General features: G+C 42.6%; 3 protein-coding genes across 7 annotated transcripts; 2 read left to right on the forward strand and 1 right to left on the reverse strand.

Annotated features, from left to right (window-relative positions):
- The first annotated feature begins 17 nt into the window (after positions 1-17).
- On the forward strand, positions 18-3,752 carry LOC119124317 (kelch domain-containing protein 7A). 3 transcript variants are annotated; one of them, XM_037254163.1, is made up of 8 exons: positions 18-1,095; positions 1,162-1,353; positions 1,467-1,651; positions 1,739-2,078; positions 2,163-2,308; positions 2,600-2,754; positions 2,854-3,014; positions 3,254-3,752. In XM_037254163.1, the coding sequence occupies exons 1-8, from the start codon at positions 847-849 to the stop codon at positions 3,434-3,436; spliced, it is 1,611 nt and encodes a 536-aa protein (XP_037110058.1). In that variant the 5' UTR covers positions 18-846; the 3' UTR covers positions 3,437-3,752. The 3 variants fall into 3 exon arrangements, with proteins under 3 accessions (XP_037110058.1, XP_037110059.1, XP_037110060.1); XM_037254164.1 differs by having other exon boundaries at positions 1,739-2,002; positions 2,168-2,308; XM_037254165.1 differs by lacking the exons at positions 18-1,095; positions 1,162-1,353 and having other exon boundaries at positions 1,367-1,651.
- On the forward strand, positions 3,753-11,540 carry cpt1b (carnitine palmitoyltransferase 1B (muscle)). Of its 2 annotated transcripts, XM_037254162.1 has the most exons (20): positions 3,753-3,799; positions 4,172-4,335; positions 4,926-5,078; positions 5,621-5,760; positions 5,955-6,126; positions 6,195-6,296; positions 6,521-6,658; positions 6,736-6,813; positions 7,347-7,454; positions 7,539-7,623; positions 8,028-8,223; positions 8,317-8,499; positions 8,718-8,823; positions 8,932-9,048; positions 9,249-9,413; positions 9,688-9,822; positions 10,020-10,172; positions 10,233-10,346; positions 10,829-10,921; positions 11,296-11,540. In XM_037254162.1, the coding sequence occupies exons 3-20, from the start codon at positions 4,938-4,940 to the stop codon at positions 11,425-11,427; spliced, it is 2,358 nt and encodes a 785-aa protein (XP_037110057.1). In that variant the 5' UTR covers positions 3,753-3,799; positions 4,172-4,335; positions 4,926-4,937; the 3' UTR covers positions 11,428-11,540. The 2 variants fall into 2 exon arrangements, with proteins under 2 accessions (XP_037110057.1, XP_037110056.1); XM_037254161.1 differs by having other exon boundaries at positions 7,347-7,623.
- A 423-nt stretch (positions 11,541-11,963) lies between these two features.
- On the reverse strand, positions 11,964-16,318 carry sephs1 (selenophosphate synthetase 1). 2 transcript variants are annotated; one of them, XM_037254172.1, is made up of 10 exons: positions 16,244-16,318; positions 14,915-15,032; positions 14,721-14,817; positions 14,520-14,623; positions 14,164-14,271; positions 13,945-14,099; positions 13,785-13,875; positions 13,603-13,702; positions 13,309-13,521; positions 11,964-12,937 (listed from the first exon to the last, which is right to left on the reverse strand). In XM_037254172.1, the coding sequence occupies exons 2-10, from the start codon at positions 15,008-15,010 to the stop codon at positions 12,723-12,725; spliced, it is 1,179 nt and encodes a 392-aa protein (XP_037110067.1). In that variant the 5' UTR covers positions 15,011-15,032; positions 16,244-16,318; the 3' UTR covers positions 11,964-12,722. The 2 variants fall into 2 exon arrangements, with proteins under 2 accessions (XP_037110067.1, XP_037110068.1); XM_037254173.1 differs by lacking the exon at positions 16,244-16,318 and adding an exon at positions 15,414-16,235.
- Positions 16,319-17,511: the final 1,193 nt, after the last annotated feature.

Consider the following 17,511-nt stretch of genomic DNA (forward strand, 5'->3'; position numbering starts at 1 on the left):
AAAATTGTGACTAAAGACTGAAATGACAAAAAATCATTAAAATTACTTTATTTTTGAGAATTATCATGTGCGATGGGCAGTAACAGGACAGTAATTATTCGTGTCATGTTGATACACTGTCTTGTCGGGGTAGCACAAATGCTCCTTTATACTCTCTGATACTATTGTACTCCACAAAATAACACTCTTGGGATATTTACTATTTATGGTGTCAATGCAGATTCGGCTGAAAATAAAAATACTACAGCACAGATGCTTCAAAGACAAAAATGAAAACAATCAGCAACTTGACATCGACATGTTTATATTTTGCTGAGCACAACTTCAAATATATGGAGTAGCTTGAAAAAATTTCTGTGGTTTGTCATGCACCTTTGTATTTCATTTGTTGTAACCAAAATCCATTACCATCCATCTTTTGGATGAAACAAAAAGTTGAACTGTTCCAATCTGTTAATATTTAGATAAAACAAAGTGTTCTGTTATGCATTGCTCCTGTTTATACTATTAGTGGGTATGATTTATTAAACTTGAGTGTCCAGAAGGGGGCTGTCCAACCTTATTCTGTTATATAAAGATAAGTCCACAGATGCAAGGGCCGCTTGACAACCCTCAAGCAGTAGATTGGACACCCCTACTCTGGTACTTTCCTCCTGCCCCTGCCTCAGTGGAGCTGTCAGGAGTTTCAAGTTGCACAAGCTTAAAATAGACCTAACAAAATCAACTGCCTAGCTAAACCAACTGGATCTTAACCTTTTCCAGAACAAACGACAATTTTGGACAACATGACTCATTGAAAGGGCAAGACCAGTTTTGTAAAAGGTTTTTCATTATCTTGCATCTGAAATGAACCTTCTATGTAATTGTTTTAGAAAGATGCTAGCTTGGATAAGTATGTGGCTAACATATAGTCTTGTGAGAGTTTGCAGCATTTTTCCCAGAGTTGGTGCATGGACACCAGGCGTCACCCGCGCCAACGCGTCACACCGAGAATACTCAGATGAGTGGAAAAATAGCATGGCACTTCGCACGTATGACCTTGGAGGCCAAGGCGGCAGTGCGGTCACGGTCCAAACCAGCACGCACACATTCCGTGTAAGTAGCGCAATCCAAAACAATCAGTCTCCATTTTCAGTACCAAACATTTCTCTGTACAAGCAGGTAGACCTGGGAAGGCTTTCTGAGTGCAGCGAGTACTTCCGTGCTTTGTCTCAGTCGGGGATGAGGGAAGCAGCCGAGAATCTGGTCCACCTAGAACACGTGTCGTCAGCCGTCTTTCACCACCTGCTGGAGTTTTACTTCCACGATGCATTTGAAACCCCACGAGAGGAGGAGTTAGGCTCTCATATACAGGTACTGTACAAAGATATCCACAAACTGGTACTCTCTGCCAGACAGTTGACACGACATTGACGATTAATGAATTGTGGCCGACCTAACTAACGTTCTGTGTGATGTTTGTGGAGGTATCCAGCTACCTCCTGGCTGAGGCCTTTCTCTCGCGGTGTCTGTCTGTGCTGACAGAGGAGCTGAGGCCGGAGAGGTGTCTGTCCTATCTGAGTCTGGCTCGGGAGATCTGCTGCGTGGAGCTGAGGAGCACCGTGTTTGCCTACCTAAGCAGGAACCTGTTGGAGCTGCCTCATGTCATCAGGTATTGTGACGACTAGTTTTTGAAAATGTGTCTTTTGAGGGAAGTAACTCCTGATCCTCTTTTGAAACCCTCCTCGTGATGTCTCAGGTGTCTGAGCGACGAGGAAAAAGAGGAGCTCATCCTACTGAGGACACAAGGGAAACCTTGTCTCTGCAGTCTTCGGAAGGAGAACCTGATGTCTTGGAAGGACCCGGAGACAGAGCGTGCCCGCTACGTTTTTGCCAAGCAAAACGGAGCGTGGCAACCCACCGCTGAGTTCCCTTTCCGGGCAGACAAGTGGTGCTTCACGGTTGTGGTGCTATATAACTACTTGTACATCATAGGAGGCTACAGGACCCTTGTGAGGAGAAGGTGGGACTTCAAAATTGCCACGTTTCGGTATAATCCTTTGACTTTGGAATGGTCTACTGCTGCTCCACTTATTAAGGTAAAAAGACAAATACCCTAATATATAGTTACATTTAAAAAAAAAAGTGCAAATAACTTAGACAGTTTGGTTGGCCGTCCACAGCACAGGAGGCATTTCAGCGCAGTGGCCTGCCAGGGCCGTATCTACGCACTGGGCGGCTGGTACTTGGACTCCCTGGTCACCCCGGACTCCAGCACGGCCCTGTACACAGCCGTGGAGTGCTACGATCCATGGGAGGACTCATGGAGGTCTGTACAGGAAATAAGTGATGTCACAGGCTCGGCGCAGTGTCAGTAAAAGCACTTGCCCTTTTTGGATGAAGGCGTAAGAATATTGTATGCTAGAACATGCTATGCTAGTCTTTTTACTATATGATAGATTGTTGCTACATACATGTATTCATATACCTGTGTTTATATGTTATGTTTATGTCATGCTATGTTAGGTTGGCTGACACTAGACTAGGTTAGGCTACCTCATGCTATACATTCTATGCTATGCCCTAGTTTGTATAGTTTCAATATGTCTGTGTGCCTCAGGTTTGTCTCGTCACTCCCTCTCACGGATTTCCAGTTCACCGTATCTTTATCTCATGATGTGCCTCTAGCGACCAGTCTTGGACACTGCCTCTATGTCCTGGGTAGCATACAGAGGACTGGAGAAAAACTGATGCTCCAGTACAACACCAGGCAAGGTATGGTTTAACAATCTCGTATGGAAAGCTGGTCCACAATTCATCTTAATGAAGGGATGATGGAGTGAAAAATGTCATCTGTGTCTTGGAATCTGGTAGATTTGTGGTGTGAGCTGCTTCCCACTCTCACTAGACTAGATGCAGACCTTCCAGCTCTTTACTTCCTCATGGGCGCCTCCGACAAGTTAGTGGTGATTGGAGGAAACAACTTGCACAATGTGGTCATGTGGTTTTGCACACGCACGCAGAAATGGGGACAGGTAATGACTAACCACAGTTTGTTAAAAACTGTTCATTGACAAAGAATCACAATTCTTTGAATCTAGAGTCCAGTTCCGCTGAACAAAATAAAAACAACTGCTTTGCATATCATATTTTCTCACTCAGCTCTATGTTGGTCTTTTTCTTTTTAAAAACACAGTACAATACATTCTGGTTTTCTGAGCTTGGAACCAACTGAAGATATCCTTTGTAAGCATGCTTCGCTTTATTTGCGCAGGCACACAGTATACGGAAAACGGCGTTGGCCGGACAGGGGGCGCTGTTGGGCTCGCAGATCGTGATGCCGAGTGTGGAGCATAACAGCGTGGTGACGATGGACTTGCAAACGCTCACTATGAAGGTCCTGACCGCTCTGCCCATCTCTATCTGCTATGAAGCCGTCTTTTACCTTCATTTTTGACGATACACTCCATATCCTATGTTAAGGTTGCCTGAATATCTGTAACAGAAATATGTCAAAAACAAAGTTATATGACATATGATCATATATGTAATGTGTACTAAACTCAATGGCATTGCGTAATAATTTACCATTTATTATTGAAAACACAAAACAATATAAATTGTTTTATAAAAATGCTGCTTGTGGTGGAAGGTCACTATGTCAAGTGGTCCTTTGAGCATCATAAAGGTTGTAACTTGTCCGCATGTGCCTGACAAAATGTGATGTCATCCTAATTTTGCTTGCTGTGTTTTTTTTTTTTTTTTAATTGTCGTCACAGTGATCTCCTGCCAAGTCACAAGCAAAACAAACAAGCCAGAGGTGAGCGCAGCCTTATTGTTATTATTATTCATCATATATTGTTTATAAAACAATTCTATGCAATGTTATATAGCAATAAATGCTAATAAAAAAAACATTCTTTTCACATAAGGCCTCTTCAATGTCTTGATAAGTGATCCAGGAAAGCTATTTTTCCTCCCATAGCCTATTGCTTCATTTTGTAATAAGGCCCTTTTCCCAAAATGTGTTTTTACACATTTACTTCTATATTTATAATGGCCTTTCTCCCTTTCATATTTCAATAAATCGATGAATGATATTTATGATTGTGTGAGGCAAGCAACAGCTTTGGTGTACACGCACGCATGGGAGGTGATCGTTTCTGACTTGGTGTCCTGTTACATGCCACAGAGGGGGGAGCGAGATCGAGCGCTGTTGGACTTAAGTGGGGGAGTGCAGTTGGGAGTTGCCACCTGAGTGAAGAAGCCCTTGGAGGGCACAAAGCTGAGAGGGGACAGAGTGCTTCATTGCAAAAAGTCACCACTGCCTTTCTACTTCCTCACAGTCAAGCCAAGGTAAATTAAAACTGCTTTTCTTATGACATTTTATATATTTATACCACATTTGTTTATTATCATAACCATCAAGTTGAAGGTTAACTGACTATAGCTCAATCCATTATAACCATGCGTGTGTTTCCGCGGCCTGCAGCCTGAAGCGTTCTGCCATATCTGTCCGTTGAACTTTCACCCACTTGTGTGACTGCAGTCGCGTGACGTGGAAAAAGTCTTCACGCTGTCATCCGAGCCTGTCATGCTCTCCTGTCGACGTCAATATTATTGTTGGGCCACGTGTGCACTTTCAGAACAGGAAATATGTGTTGCTATGCCGAGAGGACATCGGGGTCATTCAGTCATTCATGTGTGCATGTGTGTCTGCATGTGTATATATATTTGTGTACATATATAGTATACATATAGTGTATACATATATATGGATAGATCCGTAGATATTGATATGTGTATGTATTTATATTTTATATTTTTACTCGCTAAAATAGCGGTCTTATTTAGCTGCTTGAGAGTAGCTGAATATTAAAACCTCTCTGAGTATGATACTGCAATCTAGCACTGCAATACTGATGAATTAATTGTATGACTGACAGTGATTAGGAGCGATGGCTGAAGCCCATCAGGCGGTGGGCTTCCAGTTCACTGTGCGTCCGGATGGCGTGGACCTCAAACTGAGCCAGGAAGTTATCACTAACATCTGCCAGGCTGGTCTGACGGCGTGGAAGAAGAGAGCCATACGGTTCAAGGTGCTTCTTTTTAACATACACGTACCAGAGGTGGGGAAAGTTTTCCCTCTATTTGAGTAGAAGTATAGATACTTGTATAAGTAGTACTGATTGGAATTGTTCCACAAATGCAATGCCAGTCAGAATACCATCTTTATGCTAATGGGACGTCAAACGCTGCGTGTTCGCTTCTCTTCCGGGGGGGGGTTGCTAATGGGATGTCAAACGCTGCGCGTTCGCTTCTCTTCCGGGGGGGGGGGGGGGCTAAGGGGGACTAAGGGGACGTCAAACGCTGCGCGTTCGCTTCTCTTCCGGGGGGGTGGGGGGTGCTAATGGGACGTCAAACGCTTTGTGTGGCGGGCTCCATCTAGTGTGGAAACTGAGAAGTGCAACAGAGTTGAGCTCAAGCTTCTTGTGCGGGCCATATTCAATTATGTTTTCAGAATTTGCTGCGGGCCAATAAAAACTGGATCGCGGGCCGCAGTTAGCCCGCGGGCCGTAGTTTGGAGACCCCTGGCTTAAACCCATTTATGTGGAAATGAAGATATGTTTTTATTGTTCAGAATGGCATCTTGGCTGACCTGTATCCGGCCAGTCCGTCCAGTTGGCTGATTGTGGTTATCGTCATGATAAGTAGCTTATACACGGGCCTGGACCTCTCGCTGGGAATTATAAACTCCATCCAGGAAAACATGGCGCTCAGGTTAGAAACCATTTCTGTACTTCCAATGGACACTTGTATAGATACACTTTTCTGCTTTTTCTCTGTATTGTCTGACACAATACTATGGGTGTACCTAATAAAGTGGCCATTGAGCACCCAAATCTTTGTGTTTGAATGACTGCGTTTATGTGAGGAAAGTGTAACTAGTGCAGTTTTGTGACTTTTGTGAGTAGAGGATATCTATCAGTGCAGACGGGCGCGGTCCTGAGCGCCGTGGTGTTCGCCAGTGCCGCGTGGCTCTTCCTCATCTACCTGCTCAGGTACACGCTCAAAGCTCTCCTCTCCTACCATGGCTGGATCTTTGAATCCCACGGAAAGATGAGCACGTCCACTCAAGTGTGGCTGGTATGTGAAATATATCTCATTGCTCTGACTTTTAAAATACAGATACAGAATTGTTTGTTGGCTTTCAGAACCTGGTGAAGATGTTTTCAGGGCGCAGACCACTTCTTTACAGCTTTCAGGCGTCCTTACCCCGACTACCCGTACCCAAGGTGGAAGCCACGATCCGCAGGGTAGGTACTCTGAGGGAAATTGTGCAATTAATTGAAACCACTTGTCATTTTACAAGAGCAAACTTGCCATCCTTTGAAGCTGTACTGTGCTGATTTCTATTCCATTGAGTTTGCTATGTGATTTCAATGTACTGGTTGGGTGGATGGGGATTGCTACTCTCTTTAAAGGGTTGTTAGAGGCTTTTTCTTGTCCAGTTATGACAAGAAAGTTGTTTTGTGTGCAGTACCTGGAGTCGGTGCGTCCTCTTTTGGATGATGAGCAATATGAGGAAATGAAGATTTTGGCCAATGATTTTAAAGAGTCAGAGGCTGCCCAGCTGCAAAGATACTTGATCCTCAAGTCTTGGTGGGCCTCCAATTATGTGAGTATGCTACAGTAAGACGTCACAAAAGGTGCCGTTAATATTTCTACAACTTTTGCATGTCACTCTGCCTGTAGGTAAGTGACTGGTGGGAGGAGTACATCTACCTGAGAGGCAGAGGCCCAATTATGGTCAACAGTAACTTCTACGTCATGGTAAGATTGAAGGCGGAAAAATGGAAGGCTATCATCAACAGTACTACAGATGAGCTAATTTGTTTAACTCAATTTTATTATTGTGCTAACTCTAAAAAGTGTTATGGTATTTTTTTAATTTAAATTTTATTTCAATATATTGTTTGTTGTTTGTTTGTTTTACACTATGTAGTATTGTATTTTTTCTTTTGGATTATTTTATTTGGATAACTTTGTTTTATTATCTTGTGAAAAGTTAATTATATCCCATTATTAAATTTTCTTTTAATATATTTTAGTTTTAGTTTTGTATTTAACTTTTCAAAAAAGCTATGCGTGTGTCAATTACAGTCAAACAACCAATGAAATAAAAAAAAAATAGATATATTTTGGTTATTTTTTATTTATTTTGCTGATTTATGTTTCAAAGGGTTAACTACTATTCACATTTCCTCATCGTTATTTGCTCGCAAGTCATTGCTTATTTTTTCTTTGTTACTAATGGTATTGTGTCCCCATTATTTTAATTTTTGTTTTTCTATTGCTGTGCAAAGGACCTTCTGCATGTGACGCCAACTCACCGGCAGGCAGCGCGTACTGGCAACGTGGTGCACGCCATGCTGCAGTACAGACGCAAACTGGAGCGTGGTGAACATGCGCCGGTAATGCCCCAACATGCTCCATACACAATGACACACCATTTGACTGGAACCGCTGTAACTTTTCTTCTCTCTTTTGTCGCTCAGCTGAGGGCTCTGGGAACGGTTCCCATGTGCTCCGCTCAGATGGAGAGGATGTTCAACACAACTCGCATCCCAGGCATTGAAACAGGTACGTACAGTAAAATGCACTTTTGTTTCATCTTCTGTTGATTGCTCAAATACTCATCTTTTTACTGTTTTGGTACCTAGCTGAAAGCCATGTCTAAAATAAAAGTAGTGCTTTGGAGCTATCTTATTGCAGCACTCTACTATAAGTTTCTTATTGACATAGGAGAGGTTATATGTAATTTTTTTTGTCAATTTGGCAGAATTTACTCAGCCACAGTAAAGACATTTATGTAACAATCATAAGAAGTGAAAACCATACCTGTTAATGAAAGTATGCTTTTATTGAAATGTGTATTTATTTCCTTACAAATTGTGGTTAGTACAGATTCATATTATGTTCTTGTGAAATTTCTCAGTCAGCCTATCAATAACTTAAAATACAAGCTGTTATCTTGCAATTTGAAGATTTTGTGCAGCACCTGAGTGACAGGAAGCACGTGGTGGTGTACCACAAGGGTCGCTTCTTCCAAGTGTGGCTGTACATGGGGGGACGTCACCTCTTACCCAGCGAGCTGGAGACCCAATTTAGCAGGATCCTTAATGATACATCCGAGCCCCAGCCTGGTGAGCTCAAACTAGCCGCGTTGACTGCTGGAAGCAGGTGAACATTTCCAAACGTTCATATTTGTATCGACGTGATAGTGGTCATAATACGGGGTGGATTGAAGGCTCGACATGTCTTTAACCTCGCTAGGGTTCCGTGGGCTCGGGCTCGGATGAAATACTTCAGCCAAGGAGTGAACAAAGCGTCCTTGGACGCGGTGGAGTCGGCAGCCTTCTTTCTGGCATTGGATGACGAGTCTCAGGGTTACGACGCTGCCAGCAACTCTCTGGACCGCTATGCCAAATCTCTGCTGCATGGAAAGTGCTACGACAGGTAAAAGCCTGACCATTGGAGTTTAAAAAAAAAAAAAAAAAAGAACAATTCCACAGTCCTAATCCCCCACAAAATTGAACACAAAGTATAACAAAATAAATATTAAAATGAAAACATGGAATTCATTTAGATACCATTTGGGAATTCTGAGCAACCCTTAGATTATGCGGGCAAGCCTAATAAAATGACTATCAAACATCATCCTTCTTTTCTTTTAGGTGGTTTGACAAATCTTTCACCCTCATAACTTACCCCAATGGCAAAATGGGAATAAACGCAGAACATTCGTGGGCTGACGCACCTATCGTGGGACACATGTGGGAGGTAATTCACCCTCCCCTGAGCGCAAATCATTCTAATGTTGTCTGTTTATTCATACAAGACGTGTGTGTGTGTGTGTGTGTGTGTGTGTGCGCGCGCGTGTGCGTGTAGTACATCATTGCCACGGACTGCTTCCAGCTGGGCTACACAAAGGAGGGCCACTGCAAAGGAGACGTAAACCAAGGCCTCTCTTATCCCACACGACTCCAGTGGCTCATTCCAAAGGAGGTACGTTACCAGTATCACTTGTGCTCTCTATTATAGCTTTCTTCGGCTACAAATCTTAAAACGGCAGTGAAAACAAAAGTACACTAGCATGTAATGTTACATCCCTTAGTCCAGCTAAAGACCTGGGCAGAGTGGGGCCAGGTCCTTCTGGAATTTGTCATAGAAAAAACGCCTAATGTGACTGTTCTTTGTTTGTGTAGTGCGAAAATGTGATCGAGACGTCCTACCTTTCTGCTAAAAGGATAGCGGATGATGTGGACTTCTTCGCCTACGTCTTTGGTGCATTTGGCAAAGGCCTGATTAAAAAGTGCCGGACCAGCCCGGACGCTTTCATTCAGCTGGCCTTGCAGCTGGCACAGTTCAGGGTATGCAGCCTCTCATTAATAATAAGAACATTATTGAGGGAAGACTGAAAAGCATTGATACAAAAACCTTGATAATATGTTACCAATTTCTGCTGTTTTCACATATCTCCATCAATTCGTCAACTTATTCACCTTAATCAGGACATATTTTTTTTGCATTCTTCAAATAACACCTTTCAGAATTAAGTCAGCAGCATTTCGGTTTGGCTTCAGATTTTCAGCATATGTATGTATTTCTGGATTGTCTTTTTGTTCTTATGATTCTGTTCACCAGGACCAGGGGGAATTCCGCTTGACATACGAGTCTTCCATGACGCGCATGTTCAGAGACGGCCGCACGGAGACGGTGCGTTCGTGCACCTCTGAGGCTGTCGCCTTCGTCAGAGCAATGGAGGACCGACAGACAACCGTAAGTCGGACAAATCAAGAGCGAGAAAGTCCATGTTAAAGTCGTGTTATCACAAGCAGTGCATGACGATATGACATTTTTTTGTGTCATGAACATTTTTAATGACACTATTTGTCAAAGTTATCAGAAAAATACTCCAATACAGTTAGAAAGTGTGTATGTATTTGTTTGTCTTTGTCTCCTTATGCCTGTGACAGAACACGGAGAGGCTGGCGCTGTTTCGGAAAGCGGCCGACAAGCATCAGAACATGTACCGTCTAGCCATGACCGGTTCCGGCATCGACCGACACCTTTTCTGTCTCTACATTGTGTCCAAGTATCTGGGCTTAGATTCACCATTCCTAAAGCAGGTGAGAATGCGGCACATTCCTGCGGCGCGCTAACGTCGCTAAGTGCTGGCTTGCTTGCAGGTTCTATCGGAACCGTGGAAGTTGTCCACCAGTCAGACTCCTCAGCAGCAGCTCAACTTGGTGGACATCAATAAATTCCCGGAATATGTCGGGGCTGGAGGCGGATTTGGCCCTGTGAGTGAAATCCTTGGCTATGGTTTATCCCGGGGATCAATAAAACATCGTGACCTTTCCACAAATAGATGACAAATTTCCCCACAGAAGAAATAAATAACACACGGAATGAGAGGAAATCAATCATAACAAAATACAAAAGTCTTACAGTCTTTGTTATGACTCTGATTCCTTCCCCACGAAATTTTATAGAAATTAAAATACTCAAGAAAACATTTAATTTCGAGCATATAGTTTAATGTAGTTTCATTGAAGTACTACAAGTGATCAGTTTCTGAAGCATTACATATTGGAACAAAAAACTAAATTCATACATTCTACGTATTACAAAAACAGAATGTGAGCATAATTTGATATAATTTTATATAAATAAAAAATGAAATCATGAAATATAACTTGTGATCATGATTAATCACATCATATCCATTTTTAATTTGGGATTAATTAAATTAATAAAAAAATATTGCCTGATAATTTTACAGGTGGCCGATGACGGTTACGGCGTGTCTTACATCATTGTTGGAGAAAACCTCATCACATTCCACATCTCCTCCAAGGTCTCAAGCCCTGATACGGTGAACATTTATCTGACCCCATGCACACTTTAACTAACAGGTTTTCTTACTAATGTTTCATTCTCGGTAGCAAGACTCGTCTTACTCTGTACTCAAGTGAAAGTATAAATATTTGTGTAAGACTGGGTAAAAACTAGATGTACTGAACGATTACTAAATACAGTAACATAACTACAGACTAATCTTTACCCCCTTCCTAGCCACCCGCTAGCAATAGCTAGTAAGATGACCTCTGCACGGTATTACTGAAACTTGTCCTTGCACTGCCCAAAGTAGTGCCATTGTTTTGTCTTAGATTTGCCTGTCCTGTTGCCACACCAGTCTTCCCAATTCTGTTAATTCCTCATCTGTGGCTCATCATGTGATCCATGCAGAACTCGCGCAGGTTCGGTCAACACATCAGCAAAGCCATGATGGACATCCAAACGCTTTTCCATCCCATAAACAAGACGATGACAGACGACGAGTCTAGGATGCAGCTCAACAACGGCAAGAAGCATATGTAGCAGACCTGTGTATGTGTGCATACTGTATGTAAGTGTGCAGACTGTATTTAAGTGTGCGTGTGTGTCTGTCTATGCAACAGTTGATGCAGTTGCGATGATGTCACACACACACACACACACACACACACACACACACACACACACACACACACACACACACACACACACACACACACACACACACACACACACACACACACACACACACACACACACACACACACACACATACATACACACACACACACACACACACACACACACACACACACACACACACACACACACACACACACACACACACACACTCATCATCATCATGAATGCTCCTGTTAAGTTATTGCTCTGTATATTGCGCCTTTGTGAATCGAAACCTTGTAAATAAAGCATCCGCACTGATTTCATATTTACTTTCCTGTTTTGAATACACTTTTTTTAAGTGGAGGTAGATCAAAATATTAGAAACCCTCAGAATGACAAAGATTTCTACATGGAAATGGAAACAAAACTATATTTAAATAAGAAATTACACATAGTAGTTTAAATTCAAATTTTATTAAAATAAGTTTTAAAACAACGTTTTTAAATGCAAATGTGCTAAAAGGTTAACAGAACTCAACTTGGCCAGTGATTCTTTTTACCGTTAGAGGGAGCATTCATGTACATATCACACTGGGAATCTCAACATCATTCAATACTTGTTGATACTGACATGATGTGATACCATGTCAATTTCAACAAGACATCACTGATGTCATCATGATGCGTGGAGGGAAGAATCCGTTCGGGAACACAACAAATCATAGTATTTGAGTATTTATTCTGGTGGGGGTCAATACAAAAAGTCAACTGAATTAAAAAAAACATTCTAACAGTTCCTTTCAAGGCATCATTACAGCAAAGAACTTCATAACTGTACATAAGTGGACAAACAAAACCAACCAAACGACAAGACACGGACCTTCTTTTTGGATGAGAGAAAGTTCTGACAAACCAGGATCCGTGTCTAATCATCCATCAGCAGTGTGGATCTTTTGTCTTCTCTCACCTTCAGAATACAGAAAAAAAGCCACACAAAAGGCAAACGAATGACCAATTATTACATTTGGAGTCCATGGGGATTGTAATGCCACTCTAAGCCACTGGGTGAAGCTGTTTGTCACATACACACCAGCCAGTAGTCAAACGAGTGGACACTCTTAACAGGTTTCTGTAGTTGCTTGTTTGAAAACAAAATCATCGTCAGATGCAGCAGGAGGAAGATCATGATGATGATGAGGGGCCCTTTGGGGGGGTTAGGACGTAGCACCGGGCGTTGGGTTGACGCTCTGTGTGGCTGCCTGCGGCGCCACCTCGATGATCCGCGGCTTGTCGATGATGCGCGCTGTGCGGTTGCCCTTCTCTACGATGCCTATGATCCATGCCTGGTGGCCCTCGCCGTACTTGGGTGACTTGATCTCAGCGCAGAAACGTGCCGCCTGCTCACGCGGCAGACAGATGAGCAGCCCCCCTGCAATTCCATAAAATTAAATAACATGAAATCTTGTCCTGCAGGGATAAATCCAGTTTTCTGAATCTGAGTCAAGAAATTACATTCCATGATCATTGTATATTGCTGGAATCGATGCTTTTACCCAAAGTTAATGTTGCAGATCAAATTGACCCATAAAGTGAAAAGAAATCAAATGTTTTTGTCTAACTTTTAAGAACATTGTTTACAAAAATACAGAAAAAGTTCCATTTGAATCTCAAATTTTTATTCTTTTAAAATTCAACATGACAGTAGTCTTAAACTGATACTGGTAAATAATTGCAATTGCAAAAAGTAATAAGGCCAGCAGAAGACATTTAACCTCAAATTTGAAGACCAAAATTGCATACCTGACGTCTCTGGGCAGGTGCCGTGCATGAGACCGAACATGTTGCCACACGCCTTGGACACGGCGGCCATCTTGGCGAGCACGGGAAGGTTGTGGATAACAAAGGACACTTCGCTCCGCTGTTGCTTGGCCAGCGTTTGGGCGTGGCCCAGAATGCCGAAGCCCGTGATGTCGGTGGCGGCATGTGCGTTGAACGTGTGCATGAGGCTGGCAGCTGGCAGATAGATAGATGGAAGTATGGATTGTAGGATCATGGACAACTGGATGATAGCCGAGATGAAACTCAATTTCTTACCTGTCCTATTGAGGCGAGCCATGTTCATCATTGCTTCGTGGTAGGCCAGCTCGACGTCTTCCTGCGTAACTACCAACTTGATCTTATTCCACTTCTCGGGCTGTAAGAGAGAACGATGCAGACCACGGGTGTTCAGTACCTTCATTTGAGAAACACCCGCTTGTAAATTTGTTCAAACGTACGATATCGAGCCACTGGTGCACAGCCACGGCCACTTGCGTCCCCAGCGGCTTCGTGAGCACCAGCACGTCTCCTGGCACTGCATTGTCTGGCCTGCAGGTCATCCCATAGCATGTTCATCACCACACCAAATTGAAGCAAATTTCATGTGAAATAACTCACATAATGAATTCATTGGGCTGGCACACGGTGGTAGCGACGCCCCCCAAGACCACCCAGGGATTGAGCACTGTCTGTCCACCCGTCACAGACGTGCCCGCCTCCTCCGCCGCATCTTTGAAGCCCTGCATGATGAGCGGCATGACTTTGTCCCTCTCCTGTAATAAAGAGGACATAAAGATAAGAAACAAAGTCATCAGTGTGCCAGACGCAGGCTCTCACCTTCTCTGACATTTTGTTGCTGACGCCCAGCAGCATCAACATGTTGTCGCATTCCGTCACCCCCATGGCGTACAGGTCGCTGAGAACATTTGCACATGCCACGCGACCCTTGGGGAAAAAAAAGTACACGTGTCAAAATGAGATTTAAGTCATATTTTTCAGATATGCATTTTTGGCGCACAATACTTCTTGGCAACTGATTAAGGCCCAAACGTTTACATTTAAAGCCCATATAGATAAAAGTAAACTTAAGCAGAAAAATTAGATTGTTATTCTATTATGTTCTCTGGTCATGTTTGGAAATGTGGGCTCAATGAGCTTTTGAAATTGAATTGAAACATTTGGCAGATTCATACCATCATGTAGGGATCGTCCACTATAGGGTAAATGTAATCTGTCGTCTGAACAAGTGAAAGGCCTCCATGTCGTAGCGGGATGACGCAGGTGTCCATGCCGATGCCTGAAAAACAGATGTTTATTCATGGTACACTTTGACTAATTATTAACTATCAGTTGTTTTTTGTTTCTTTAAAAGTGCTACTGAGTGTTATCGTTACCTAATCGAGGCATGACTGCACCCAGGAACTGTTCATCTTCCTGGTAGTGGTTCTCTTGTAGGTTCTCTAAAAGCTTCTGTAAAACCTCTTGGGGTACCTGTGACAAACCAACATCTTTATAAGCTGCCGTTCTTAGATAGTATGGACTTGCACGTGCAGTTATTTCAAATGTGACACTTGAGGCATGCTCTAACCTTGCAACCCGTTCCCTTGAGCTCTGCGAAGCGTGTGAGCCGGAAGTTCTTGTCCAGCTCGTAGCTCTCGGGATTAAAGGACTCTCTCACCGACATGTCTGAAGATAGTCAGGGCCACCTCACACATCACACAAATTAAAATTGAGAACCAGGAAGCTGACATTTTAAAAACACCAATAATTTTCTCAATGGCAGTAGTGATTTGGACCCACAAGAGCCAATGTAAACACTACCAAATAAATACAGGATATTGATGTTATTCATTCAATTAGGGGAATTAAATAGAGTACGAAATCATCTCAACTGTGAGACAAATAAATATTGGAGCTCAAGGCAGGTATCAGATACCTGGTATCGGTACTCCCCCAACCCTAATTTGTTTCATTATAAGTTTGAAGCAGGGGTCCTTGCAAACAGTCCATGCCGCAGCAAAAGTAGTCAAGTCGGAATGGATTCAACTCCCTTATCCCAAAAATATACTTTATTGACATCGCAGTACCTCAAGATGTGTACTTTGTTACTTCCAACCACTGGGTCAGCCAGTGAGAAGAGGCGTTACATGTGGAGTCAACGCATGCCATGAGGGGACAACTTCAAGCACGACAACATCAGCGCATTACCAGATGACAAAAAGAAAATGAAACCACCGTTATTGAACACACTCGCCAGGTGAGCTTTAGGAGGCCGCCAATGACCCGAAGTGGGGAACGTTCAATAAGCAAAACGCTTCCAAGTTTCAACCGTAAATCACCAACGAGGTTAGCTATTCGTTCGAGTGATCGTTCACCTTTTTTATTAAAATCAGAATGTATGCTTTACATTATGAGAAACGTGTTAAGTGTATTCCAATCATATTGACGTGTTTGAGCGTACAATTCGATTTTCGCGCTAGCTCCAGTTAGCTGCCGACCCGTGCATGAAGTGATGTGCGCATTGTGTGCACAAGGTGTTGCTATACTGTATTCGACTAGGAGAAGCCAACATACACACAATGCAATGATAGAATAAGTTGTTGTTTGAAATACGCAGCGTAGGTGGAGGGGCAAGGACCACGCGTGCAGCGTACGAAATAAAAAGTTTAAAAGTTGCCATTAGAGCGCCGAACGAAAATGTCGGCTGTGGAAAAAATTAACCCTTTGCTATCCAACGCCATGCGACGTGCGCCACATCAATGTGCTCCCCGTACAATCGGCGCCCGTTGTGCAACGCCGGTAACGCAGTCGCGCGCTGCAGGAGTTTATAACGGTGGCGTTTGCAATTTGAGTGCCAAAGCTGAGTTATATTCGCTTCACATTTCCCCTTTAATTGAAGCGTCCAGTTGATCCTTACCAGCTTCAAGTCAGCGCCAGATCCCGACACAAGAGCGGGGACGGCTGCGGCTCGCAGCGGGCCTTCAATGAGGCGCCCTCGGCCACTGCCTGACAGTAAATGGCAAATATTTGTTCTTTTTACAGTTTGCTCGTGGAAAATTTGTTTGTGACTATTCGCATAAAAATCATGTATCCGAATTAAAAAACATGATGACAGTGATTAATTGTCTAGGAGGAAATATTTGTTGCAAAATAAAATTAGGAAATGATCGCGATCGCCATGGGTCCTTTGTCAACACTGGAGCTGCTTCAACATCCCCTTTAACAAGTCACCGAGTCTGGCAATCGAATCTCTACTATGGAGTGTACCTTTAATTTGATGTTTTCCCTCCAAATTAACACTCAGCCTTTCACCTCCAGATGGAAGACTTTAGATCATAATTAGTCAAAACACAAATTCAAATAAATATTCTAATTTCCCCACGTTCTTATTTGGTTAAATAAGCAAATTACAAAAAATAAAACACAAATGTCATGGTTCAGCTTTATTGACAATTCAAGGTGCACGGTGAAATGAAGTACATTTCATTGTAGACACAAAGTCAATGTCACCAGTTGCAATATACTGTCATGAATAAGACAAATCGATTTGAGTCACCTCTAAATCTAAAAATTTGATAGTCAAAGTGAACTCCACCATATTTTCTTTTTCTTTTTTTAAGATGAATGCATCACTATACACTGTGAATCACGGCCACTTGTACAGGTCATTCAAAAAAGACACAAACACTGAGCTTTGACTTTTATAAAATGGTAATGAAATTCAAAAAGGCAGTTCATGTACACATTACTGTAAATTTACATTTATTACATGTAACTTTGGGGCACAGTCTAGTCATGTCCATCAGTGTCCCATGCATTCTTGTTGCTGTGGTGTTGTTGTTGCACCAAAAAAAAAAGCAGGCATTTATTCCTGAAATGGAATTTTATATTGAGTTGTACATTTATTGCCAATCAATCTATTTAAGGCTTCTGCAGTAGCGGTGGGGGGAAAATCATGAAGAAGAAAAAAAAAAAAGAAAAAAAAAACAGCTATTAGACAGCATAGTGACTTTTCAATGGCACTAACTTTAATGAGCAACATAACGATAAACAACAAAAGTACTGTTATGCACTTCTTTTCAGCCTCCACATGGCAAGTTTGATTTGATTCGGAAGGATCTGGATTCAGTCTCGTGGGCCTGGTAGCTATTCTGTGTTCACCGCAGTATTTCTAATATATTATTA

The sequence above is a fragment of the Syngnathus acus genome, chromosome 6, assembly GCF_901709675.1.
Source record: "Syngnathus acus chromosome 6, fSynAcu1.2, whole genome shotgun sequence".
Lineage (NCBI taxonomy): Eukaryota > Metazoa > Chordata > Actinopteri > Syngnathiformes > Syngnathidae > Syngnathus > Syngnathus acus.